Consider the following 11,440-nt stretch of genomic DNA (forward strand, 5'->3'; position numbering starts at 1 on the left):
AAGTCCATAAACCAGATGTAGGTAATTATTCTATAAAATTCAATAAATCAACATGATTTCAACCCATTAAAATAATCCTATTCGACACTGCTTCTTGGCAATTTTATTAAATAAAAATTTCAAATGGCGGCGACGACAGTAACAAATTTTCCCCCATAATCCACTTTCATGAAGACATGGGTTCAGCATTCTAATCTGCTCCTTGTACATAGTGCTGTGGTTAAAAAGTGCACTGAGATACAGAAATACTAGTGGGAGTACTAAATTTTCAAACCAATACAAATATTCTCGAGTCCCAGGCATATTGGCGGTACAGACATCTCCACCAAAAATGGAAAATAAGTACATATTAGGTAGGTAGTTTTATTGGTTAAATAAAATCATCTGTCCAAAAGTAAAACATATCGGAGTAGAGGCATAGCCATTAATAAACCAGAACTAGTACAAAGTTAGGAGTCCAGAAATCTCCTCCAAAAATGGAGGGAAAGTAGTTATAACTATTTAACTATGGACAATTGTACATAGATCAATGAAGCTGACGTCTTGGATATAACTTGGAAAAAAGAGGCAAAACTTCCCACCATTTCGACTAGGCTTATTAATAGCATCACTTAAAATTGAATTAGCACCAATAGAATAGCACACGTCATATCTGAGGACTATTAACACGACTTACACCCACGGATAGAACACTTCTGACGTATGTGTCTTCCCCCTTACCCTCGGGATAAACTTTCAGTGTCATTTTCACAACTTCACTCATGCTGAAAACATATCAGCCTGTTTACAAAACCAAACTGAAGGAACGAAATCCTTATCAAAATGTTCATGTCGCAGTATAGGAAAACACTTCATCAAAAACTGTGTGTACTTAACTAGCAAAATCTCAGAACTAATAGCACTTGTAAAAACCGCAAAAAGCTTGTTGTCACATTAATCTCTTGGCACGCACTTGTAATTTATTGCAGGGAAGGTAGTTATAACTACCTTCCCCTACCGTCTTGGATTTGACTTGGAAAAAAGAGGCATAAGCATAACTTCCCACCATTTTGACTAGGCTTATTAATAGCATCACTTAAAATTGGAATAGCACCAATAGAATAGCACACGTCACATCTGAGGACTATTAACACGACTTACACCCACGGATAGAACACTTCTGACGTATGTGTCTTCCCCCTTACCCTCGGGATAAACTTTCAAGAGGGAATCGGAATTGATTTTTAAACCCGAAGGAAGGAGGGGGACAAGAACCATGCGGTGCCAGTGGTATCCCGAGGAAATCACCAATCCTTTCCGTTCATGGGTCTAACAGGTGGAATTCAGAGGGAATCGGAATTGATTTTTAAACCCGAAGGGAGGAGGGGGACAAGAACCATGCGGTGCCAGTGGTATCCCGAGGAAATCACCAATCCTTTCCGTTCATGGGTCTAACAGGTGGAATTCACAAGACTACTTTAATTGTATAATGAAAATTTGTGAAATACAAACATAGATTTTTGGAAGTTAGACATAGACTTTTGCTAAAGTTGGACTAACCCGTTGAAAACCGAAAAGACTGAGCTGAATTTTAACGTTCAAAGACATTAATTCATTTCTTAAAAAGTACAAGTAGGTTAGGTTGTTACAAAAGTTAAATAAGTTAATTTCCAAAAATATAATAGCAAGGCACTTGTCGATTTGCATATTAATAAGAAAACATCTTCCAAAAACTTCGAGATTCATATAATAAGGGTAGGTGTCATACCTTTTAAGAAGTTATTCTCAGATATAGGTACCTATACAGATACAACAGCACCCACGATTTTCATAACTTCTTGAAATATGTAGACAGGATTTGGATTACAAATAATTATTTATCAAATTTAAAAGGAGTGATGTTTTGAGTTTACAGACTAAGGAAAGAACCAAGATGATAACTCTTTATTTGTTTCTCATCTTGTTCTCACATATTCAGTTGACACTCTTAAAAAGTCCAAAGTTCAACGCTCAGAATTTGCCCAAAACTCCTCACCCCAATTTCTTACTTTTTTGACGTTCTTATGATGAACTTATTTCCACACGTGATGAGTTTGACAAAGTTTTCCAATTATTACCTGCCGTTGAGAAGGCATGAAAAGAGTACGAGGGTAATGAAAAGTAAAGGGGAAAAATGTTGATTTATTAGGGGGAAAAACTGATGGTGCTTATAATATTGAACAGGCATACCCAAAATACAAAAGTACGCAAATCGACGGACTATAGACTAGTAGTACATACGTACGAAAATGTGCAAATACTGTGTCCTACTTTGAGGGATCTTAAATAACACTGGCTAACCACCTTAAAAACATTCGAGGTGTGTTAACATACAATGGAATTCCAATGGAAATACATCTCGGATACATTACAAATGAGATTGAGTTCAATCCGAGATCGACCTGGGTATTAAGTATAGGGAAATCCTCATTTCACCTCAATCCCGAGTTGGTGAACCCCAGCCTAAGTATTTTGAGCACAAGTCCTAGGATTGGTGTGACTTTACAACTTACCCTACTGAAGAGCTTGACCAGTTGCTTGGATTGAAGATTATAGATCCTCTTGACAGCTCCAGGCAATAATAGTTTGGTCCACAAAACCAAATCACCCCGAAATTTGTCTGCAACATGTAAAATTTCCTCAGGCAAATCAATATTTAATACTTTAGAAGAAAAAAATGTTAAAGATAAAATCATAGGTAGATAGGTACAATGGTACATACAAGGACAAAATTCATCATTAGACGTCATACTATTAAAACATCCTTGCAAAACGGAAAAAAGGTCAAGTTATTTTCTATGTCTATTTTGAGAAATTATGCTCCTGGACAAAATTAGCGCACACCTTAAACTTTTCAGGTTTACTTGACCCCTGGTGACCGAGGGTTAATATTGGTATGTTTACAAGTTTTATGAATAATGTACATTACTTGCAGTCTCCGGATGGACGTGAGCGCGTGTGGAGAAGGCTTTAGTGTTTAGTGTTTCAAATGCAGGCAACAACAAAATATTTGGAAATTTTCAAGGTGTGCGCTAATTTTGTCCAGGAGTATAGGTAGTAGTGCGGAGTCTCGAGATAACGCCTGAGAAGCGTAGACTTGCAACTTTTGATAGTGTATAGTCGCCTGCAAAACCATCAAACCTTTGAAAATGATAGAGAGTCTATTGTAGATAAAGACTTTGCAGGCTACTACGTGGCTACGTGCTACTAAAAGTCGATTCCAATGTACTGCAAGCCTAAGGTTTCCTTAGGTCCTAATGCATGCTTGCTTTTGTGAGCGATTGCAAAGTGCACTAACTCAATCCAGAGGTGCTTGGTTTGTATTCCACCTGATGCGGAAATTTTGCTGTTCACAGATAGGATCATAAAGAGCACTTCTTCATATATTTTCTACACGAATGCCTGTTATGGCAAAATGAGTAGGTATGGCTTACATTTCTAAGCTGTTCAAAGTGGGCAGACATAAACTTCAAAACTGTTCAGGCCTATCTAGAGGTGTCTATCGGAATTCACCTAAAAATACTAAAATTCCTTGAATGTCGCCGAACCAAAGTTTGTGCGTACACACTTGAATGCCCTATGCATTCTCTACCAACAATCCTATGTTATAGTTATGGAGGCAGTTAAAATACTAAGCTCTGAATACCATCCTAATATATCACTTGTATCTGGTATCTTAGAATGTTGGAATGTCCTCAGTCACAAATAATATGCCGTTATATCATCCGCGCTTTTTTCTAAACAATGCAGATCTATTGAAATGTAAGAAAATAAGAAATAGTGTACGCTATGTGTGCTAGGAATGTAACTAGTTCTTTTTTTTAGGTAAAAAATAAACTACTTTGCATGGGTGATGGTCTAACTGTTTCAGAGATACTAGAGGTAGCCAGGTAGCATATCTAGTTAGTTTTATGCTGAATGTGGGCGCAAACCTTGGGTGCTACCAAAGGACACAGGACACGTTTCTGCTCTAATTTGTCTCAATACAAACATAAATAAAATTATCTTCGTATCTAAAAGTAAACCAAGTTTCTAATGGTGTGTCCAAACATAGTCGACCGGCCGTCGATCGAGGAAGTACATACATATTAGGTAATTTTTCCTCAAGTGCTGATCAGATAACTAATGGACACATTTATAATGGAATAGTGGATGCATTTGGGATAATTATGACCTTAAAAAACTAGGGATATGGCCTAGATTTTTAGAAAGCAGCTGTATGATACAAGATTGTGCATATACTCGGCTGTTCCACAACTTACCTCACACCCTATACCACGACGCTCCATATCTGATGAAAATGCATATATAAAAGGGGGATTGATTTCATAATTGACAAGAATCACATTGCTACCAATGTGATTTTTTGCGTGACTATCACTATTTGTAAACATTGGCGCCAAATTATTCACAAGGTGCTAGGGGCTTGGCATATTACTACAGTCATGCCAAAGTACAACTTTATATCGATTTTCATAGTAAAATTGTTGGCTATTATTAGCATTTCTCGTTTTAGCATGATTGATAAAGCGCTTATCACTGACAAGGACCTTTTCACAGGTCACAAAATTCTAGAGTGCAATGGAAAGTAAAAATATAGCTGGACTTTAAAACTTATAATTAGAAGGTAACAATATTTTGTAAAAAAATTCGACTTGGGTCATCCATATTCTGCCCTCTAGAAAAATCTGTAGAATAATCTATGGTAAGGTTATTGGGCCTAGATGTTTTTTTTTTTTATATCGGAAAGTTCACCTCTTGGAACTCAATCTTTTGAGTGTATCAAATGTATGTTGTTGTAAAACATTGATAATAGCAAATTCGTCATCTATTTCTTGACTTTCATGTGATAAAATAAAACTTATAACAAAAATGTGACTTGAGAATTCCTGCAAAATACAGATGGAAAACTTGACGAGACCTTCAACTTTCGGAGTCGATGAAGTTTAGAACCAAGGCCGTAAAGAATGGTTTGAATTAAGTTTATCATGTTTAGAAGTCAAAACATTGATATGAAATCAACGATAATAAACTCTCGAGTCAATATTATGTTCCCTATCAGTCATCAGTAGATAACTTTGACTGACTCTGATAACATCCTCTTTATAAAAGACTCAGGTGCCGCTGAAATTTTACATCGACCCCCTTTTTGGGCCTCCTCATAGATAACCTTTACAGATGACCCCCTCATTTGAATTTTATGCTTACATATTTCCAACGAAACAAGAGTAAAGATGAGTTCTTCAGAAATGCACCGATGCAATGAGGCACAATGAGGTCAGGGATTATCAATGCTTGATAACTAGGATTTGCAGAAAGACATCTCATATCTTGGGCTTTCTGTACGTTTTCAAGTGTAGCCTATAATTTCACATACAAACTTTTCAGAACCAATTTTTTTACCTGATATTATAAAACCTCAAAGTACCTAAAGGACGCAATATATTGTCCGTGGTTGAATGGTTTAAGAGTTTGAGATAGATCAAGGGTTGATAGAACTTAATTTTTTAATCAAAAAGAATTATTAGTTATAGAACATATTTTGGATCCGATTGAAATATCTAAATTTGTCTTTCTGAAAAACTGTTTTGTTTTCATTGTTCGTTTTCAGCTTTCAATAATAGTAGATACGAGTAATATTGTTGTAGATTTACTGTCAATTTCAGGTGATTTTCTTATGAAGCCTCTCATTCACAATCTATTAATTTAGTCTTGGAATTAAATTTACAAGACCACCATGTAGTCGGTGATCTTCTTTGCAATGCCGATCGCTTCCTTATTCTCAACAGATTATACAGTATACAGAGGTAGGCTACTTGCCACTCTGAATCGCGCAGCTAAACCCCGCCCCTTATCACTGACCTTGATGAACTTGCTTATCAGAGAGTTTGACTGATAAGAAAACAAAAATGAGTGATTTTTGTCTTGCTCTTCTCAGAATTGATGTGTTATTTTCCCGACACACGTCCGCTGAAGACTTCACGGGTTCTTTCGATTGGTTGCTTCTTTTTCCATTGTAAAGAAGTGCGTCAATAGCATTTTCAAGACAATAGAAAAGTTCATGATTTGAATTTTTATGAATATTCATCTTGCAGCTAGATCATATATCTCTAAATACATCTGGATTTTCCCTCGTGTAAGACTATGGAGACGTAATGGAAAAATGGCACGAGGAAAGTTACAAATTCTAAGAAAAAGCGCCCTTTTTCTCCAAAGAAAAATAGAACGCAATAGCTACAATGAGTCAAACAAATGAGCTGATTTGTTTCTCATGTGCGAATAATAATTAGAGTAGAGTTCATAGAACTAGAATCACAATATTTACACAATAATGAAAGGGTTATTACTTTTACACACAAAGCTATCTTAGGAAATGTCATTGGGGCGCAGAAGAGACATTCGTCAAAATTCACCACATCGAGAGTTGACGGGGGGCTATGACTAGTTTTCTACATAATATGAGAAGTAGGTATACTATGGAGAACTATAATTCATTGTTTACATGAAAGGTTCACATTTTAGCAACGCCGATAGATCGTGAGATTGCACCACCAAATGATTCACTAGACTAGAACGACATAGATAATGTAAATCTCAATAATAAGGAAGCCAAGTATTGTCCTTGGTCTATATTGAAGCTTGATCGACGCTATCAATGATATTATGCTTAGATGAGGGGATGTACTTTGGCATGACCAAGATGTGATAAATATTTACAACTTAATCGGCTCGACAAGAACTGATAAAATAAATAATCTAGGGTGTGAATTGTACGTCCAATTTCGCGGAAATGCCATTGACTAAACTTACCAAGTCCACGCCTTATTTGTTGATAAAAACAATTATTCTTGGAATTATGATAAGACCACAAGCTTCTTACACATAACAATGCAACAATAATTAGACGAAATTGGACGTAAATAATCTACAAATTTTTAAGGTAGGTACATAAAAAATATACAATTTCAATAGTTTACTCAATCAGAGAGGTTTATTGTCAAATTTCAGGATATTCTCTCGTAAGAAAAGACGAAGTTGTAATACCTGTGTCATAAGCAACTAAAAGTAATCTCTCGCCTCCTGTGGAACTTATGGCTCATCACCTTGATCTTCATTATCATCACCTCCTGCTGCATCAGGCTCAGGATTCTCCTGGTTTTCATTACCACCATCTTCACCACCTGCTGGCATTTCCAAGAAGTCCGCACTATACTTGGGCATCAAATTTTCATTGAAGAAATCACCTTGTCCCATCTCATCCTCATTCATATCCTCATTTTCACCTAGGTATGATGGAGGATAAGGGAACTCATCCATAATTTTCGAAGTAGCCAACTGATCTTCTTTTCTAAACAGTTTGTACTCTGCCGGAATGTCTTTGCTATCGTACAACTTATCGGCAAAAAATATTCGTCTCAGTCTGCAGTTGGCGTGCATTTTAATTTGAAGAGTCTCCAGGTATAATGTCTTGTAGGATTTATACACAAAGTCCTGCAAATCAATTCGCACTTCATTCCAACCTTCGTTCAAGCAAATGGGAAATGTAACGATGAACGGGTTTATCTTACTGCAGGAATGATAGTTGCTGAATCGAATTCTTCTCTTGGTGTTCTTACTATCAATGATTTGCACCTCGAAACTGAAGTGTTTGTTTAAATTCTTGATGATAAGACAAAGATAAGGGAGCTTGATTCCCAGAGACTTGAAGCGATAGTTCGGGCATGTAATGTAGGTGTTCATAACAGTGGTGCTGATGATTTCTAGAGCCAAGGAGTTGAGGTCATAATCTGTAATTCTTCTGATGTAGCCATTATGAACGTCAGTGTCCCACAAGCTCAAAGGTTTGGATCCTATACTGTAAAATATTGATATAAACCGGCCCTGATAAGCATTTTTGAACATGTTTAAGATTAAAAATTAAATTAAAATTATAAACACTTTTCCAGGCGGATAGAATCGAGATATTTGCGGTTTTAAAACTAAGATGTGGCTAAATTCCATGGGCCTGACGACTATCTAGCTCATTCCTGTTTCTTTTCAGCTCAGTTATCACAACTCCAGAAAGTTAGAAAGTTTTTCAAACTGAAAGCGTTGTGCAGTTATTCAGTCCATGGATTCTAGAAAACAAAATGATTCTCTGATATTCCACAGTAGAAGGTATGGTCGGAACCGATGGAGTAATCTATGTAGAATCATCTCCAGAAGTTTCTTTGAAACCGATAAAAAGAGGTCCACAATAGTTAGGTGAGGTTGTAGTTTGAGAGCTTGGCCTGACAAAACTTCTAGATTTTTTCATTTGTGTGATTCTACTTTGTACATAGGTTACAGTAGTTTGAGGATGCACAAGCACACGAGGCAACACGCTTTTTTAATTCAGTTTCGTACATTGATGTTTTTCACCGCCTTAATATTAATAAGATGTTATGGAGATCATTAATTAATAGGTAATTCATGTCATTAAAAATATACATTAATATTCATTCGTACTCTTATACAGAAAATAATACGTATAGTATGAGTAGTATCAATGAGTCAAAGACTTTTCGTCCCATTAACTGAACTCTTTAACGTTATTTGGCGAAAACTCGTTTCTGCGTATTTAAGAACGTTAAAGAGTTTAATTAACGCTAATTTTGGTTGCAAAAACTCTCTATTGTCCTACGGAGAGGGACATACTATTTGACTGCACAAAAGAATACAGAAGCACTTATTTTTCAAGGAAACTTGAGAGTATGTGCATCATCACAGCCATTCCAAAAGCTGTTCGCTGATAGAAGGAAATTTATCACTCATTTGTCAAAATCTTACCGCAGACTGTAGCTTGTATTCTCGATTGAAACAAAAAAGTAACGGCTCCTTAAAGACGAATTTTAATTTGCGAGTTCGGTGAATAAAAAAAGTTTCGTTCTTTTCTTTTGATTGTTTTGCTGAATTAATTTTCTTTTTTCTGCTATTTAGAAATAATAATTTGGTGTACTTTATATCTATGTATATCGAACTGTGATTCATATGTCATTTGTTAAACGAGAGCAATCATTTGCCAGATGAACATTAATTCTAATTCCCGTGAGTAAAATTTGAAGGAAAAATATTGATAAAATCTTTTTTTTTTTTCTTTTTTTTTGCAACAGGAGTCATGAGGTTGGATTTTTGTGGAGAATTGCAAATATGGGGTAAATCATGGCAAAAATGGTAGAAAGAAGGTATATAAAACTACTAATGAGAATGCTTGCCCTGCCTATATGAAGAACGTTTTTGCCTGATTTATAGCATGATGCCATGTAACTCAGGTAGGACAATTAACTCTTACATTTGAAATAGCATATATGATTGTAATAGTTGGATGAAAAGTAGTGGGTAGCTTGAAATTTTATTTGATTGTTTTGATGTTGAAAGGCGATAGAAAGGGTTGGAGAAAAATACTGCGCCTAAAGGGCCGAAATTGGGTTATTTGAAAATCTACATAAATTGAATGCGTGTGGGTTATTTGAAATTTCCAGCGTAGTTTACCATTTTATAGAGAATTGAAGGATAAACCAATTTTCAATTTCCAATTTGAAAATCGGTCGAATTAGCGTCACACAAGAAAGGGTAGTCTGCCTATGGAAAACAGATTTCAAAGGCTGTTCTTTTTTTCAATAAGCGTTTTTCACTCATAGGGAGTGTAAAAATAGAATAAATAATAGGCTCTATTTTGTTTGTGTATATTTTTTATTTACATAATTACACATTTATTTATATAAAAAACACAAACACAATTTATATTGTGTTTCAAATAAAATTACTGTTCCCTTCAGCAAGCTTTATGTAGTACATACATACATAATAGATTCAATGAATTTCATAGAGAGATATAAATAAATAAATATAAATATGTACATACATATGTGTAAAAACCACATGTTGTGGGTTCACAAGGCATAAAAACCAAAGTTCAAACATTTTGAAAACATAATGGCCTTATAAGGCAAAAATATGCTACGGCTTTCTTTTTCGGTGTCTTCGATTTCTTCTCAGATGAACTTGGGATTTTTCTTTCGGGGACATCTCTGTCTTTATTAGATTCTCTTAAACCTGGAAATAAGGCATAAAAACCGAAGTTCAAACATTTTGAAAACATAATGGCCTTATAAGGCAAAAATATGCTACCCTTCTCTGACGTCTTTTCATTTTAAATCTCTGCACTTGAGCTTCAGTCTGCCAGGCAATTTATTCGTGGAAACGTGAAAAAACCCACGATTATTAAGTTATAGGCTTGTCAGCCGGAAAGAAAGTAGAATGGGTTTATGTGTGTGTAAGGGTAATTCCACACCATATTGAATTAGAATAAATTCAAGAACTATTTATAAACCCACTAAAATACGGAGGAGCACCTCAAATATTCAAGTGGTGCCTACCAACATTTCCTTCTAAAGTTACTAAAGCTAAGCCCAAGAAAATACAGGTGCCTTCAAAATCCATAACTTTGACAGCTGAATCACAACTTACTTTCTGGAAAGCGAGACAGAACTTCTTCTTGATCTTCAGGGGTCAGGTCGTCCCAACCTCCCATATCATCCACCACCTCAATCTTTGCCGTGGTCTGTCTCTGTTTTTTAAATACCTCCAGAATACAATCGATGTGATGCCACTGTTTCATTTTGCCCGATCCAAATGGGTTGTATCCCATCTTGGCGATTCGGACTGTGCCCGTATCAATTTTTTGTTTGCATTTTTTGCACCCGGAGCGTCCAGTTTTGGCGCGGTCCACCCAGAAGTTCTTATCGTCTTCTGGATTAGGTTCCTCCTTGTCCGACATCTGTAAACATTGAGAATAGAATAGAATATTATACGTTTTATTTGCACATAAAATATATGAAAGTACATTGTACAATGGTCAATTTCTAATCTAAATCATATAAAATTTAAAATAATGAAATATGTTAGTGAACACTGACGTTCTTGAATGAGTAAACGTGAAATGTTGAGGATGACTTTTTAGTTTGTATGATTAACTACGGATCAGTTCTAAAAAGTGATCCAATAGAATGTCAGCTTGGAAATAAATGGAAGTAGCTGTAGGGGAGAAATAGACAAAACGTAAAAAAGTAGACCATTAACTTTCCCGGAAGCATCCCTGTTAAGTGTTGTCCGACATCTGTAAACATTGAGAATGAAATATGTTAGTGAACACTGACGTTCTTGAATGAGTAAACGTGAAATGTTGAGGATGACTTTTTAGTTTTTATGATTAACTAACTACGGATCAGTTCTAAAAAGTGATTCAATAGAATGTCAGCTTGGAAATAAATGGAAGTAGCTGTAGGGGAGAAATAGACAAAACGTTAAAAGTAGACCTTTTTTTCCGGAAGCATCCCTGTTAAGTAAATGACAACATCGAGCAAAAATTCAAACAATGAGGAAGCTATTGGAAGAACAAGAA

General features: G+C 35.7%; 2 protein-coding genes across 2 annotated transcripts; both read right to left on the minus strand.

Moving 5' to 3' along the window:
• Positions 1 to 6,987: 6,987 nt before the first annotated feature.
• Positions 6,988 to 8,373, minus strand: LOC103519025 (cilia- and flagella-associated protein 20-like). Its single transcript, XM_017448029.2, has one exon. The coding sequence runs from the start codon at positions 7,918 to 7,920 to the stop codon at positions 7,108 to 7,110; it is 813 nt and encodes a 270-aa protein (XP_017303518.1). The 5' UTR covers positions 7,921 to 8,373; the 3' UTR covers positions 6,988 to 7,107.
• A 1,579-nt stretch (positions 8,374 to 9,952) lies between these two features.
• On the minus strand, positions 9,953 to 11,121 carry LOC103519027 (DNA ligase 3-like). Its single transcript, XM_008484105.2, has 2 exons — positions 10,507 to 11,121; positions 9,953 to 10,092 (listed from the first exon to the last, which is right to left on the minus strand). Exons 1-2 carry the CDS (start codon positions 10,814 to 10,816, stop codon positions 9,953 to 9,955), a joined length of 450 nt encoding a protein of 149 aa, XP_008482327.1. The 5' UTR covers positions 10,817 to 11,121.
• Positions 11,122 to 11,440: the final 319 nt, after the last annotated feature.

This window comes from Diaphorina citri, unplaced genomic scaffold (genome assembly GCF_000475195.1).
Source record: "Diaphorina citri unplaced genomic scaffold, Diaci psyllid genome assembly version 1.1 scaffold2488, whole genome shotgun sequence".
NCBI lineage: Eukaryota > Metazoa > Arthropoda > Insecta > Hemiptera > Psyllidae > Diaphorina > Diaphorina citri.

Bases quoted from the DNA above. Each gene is read 5' to 3' on its own strand.
- LOC103519025 (XM_017448029.2), bottom strand. From the start codon at position 7,920: ATGTTCAAAAATGCTTATCAGGGCCGGTTTATATCAATATTTTACAGT.
- LOC103519027 (XM_008484105.2), bottom strand. From the start codon at position 10,816: ATGTCGGACAAGGAGGAACCTAATCCAGAAGACGATAAGAACTTCTGG. The intron at 10,093-10,506 runs GTAAGTTGTGAT...CCTTATTTCCAG, and splicing joins TCTGTCTCGCTTTCCAGAAA to GTTTAAGAGAATCTAATAAA.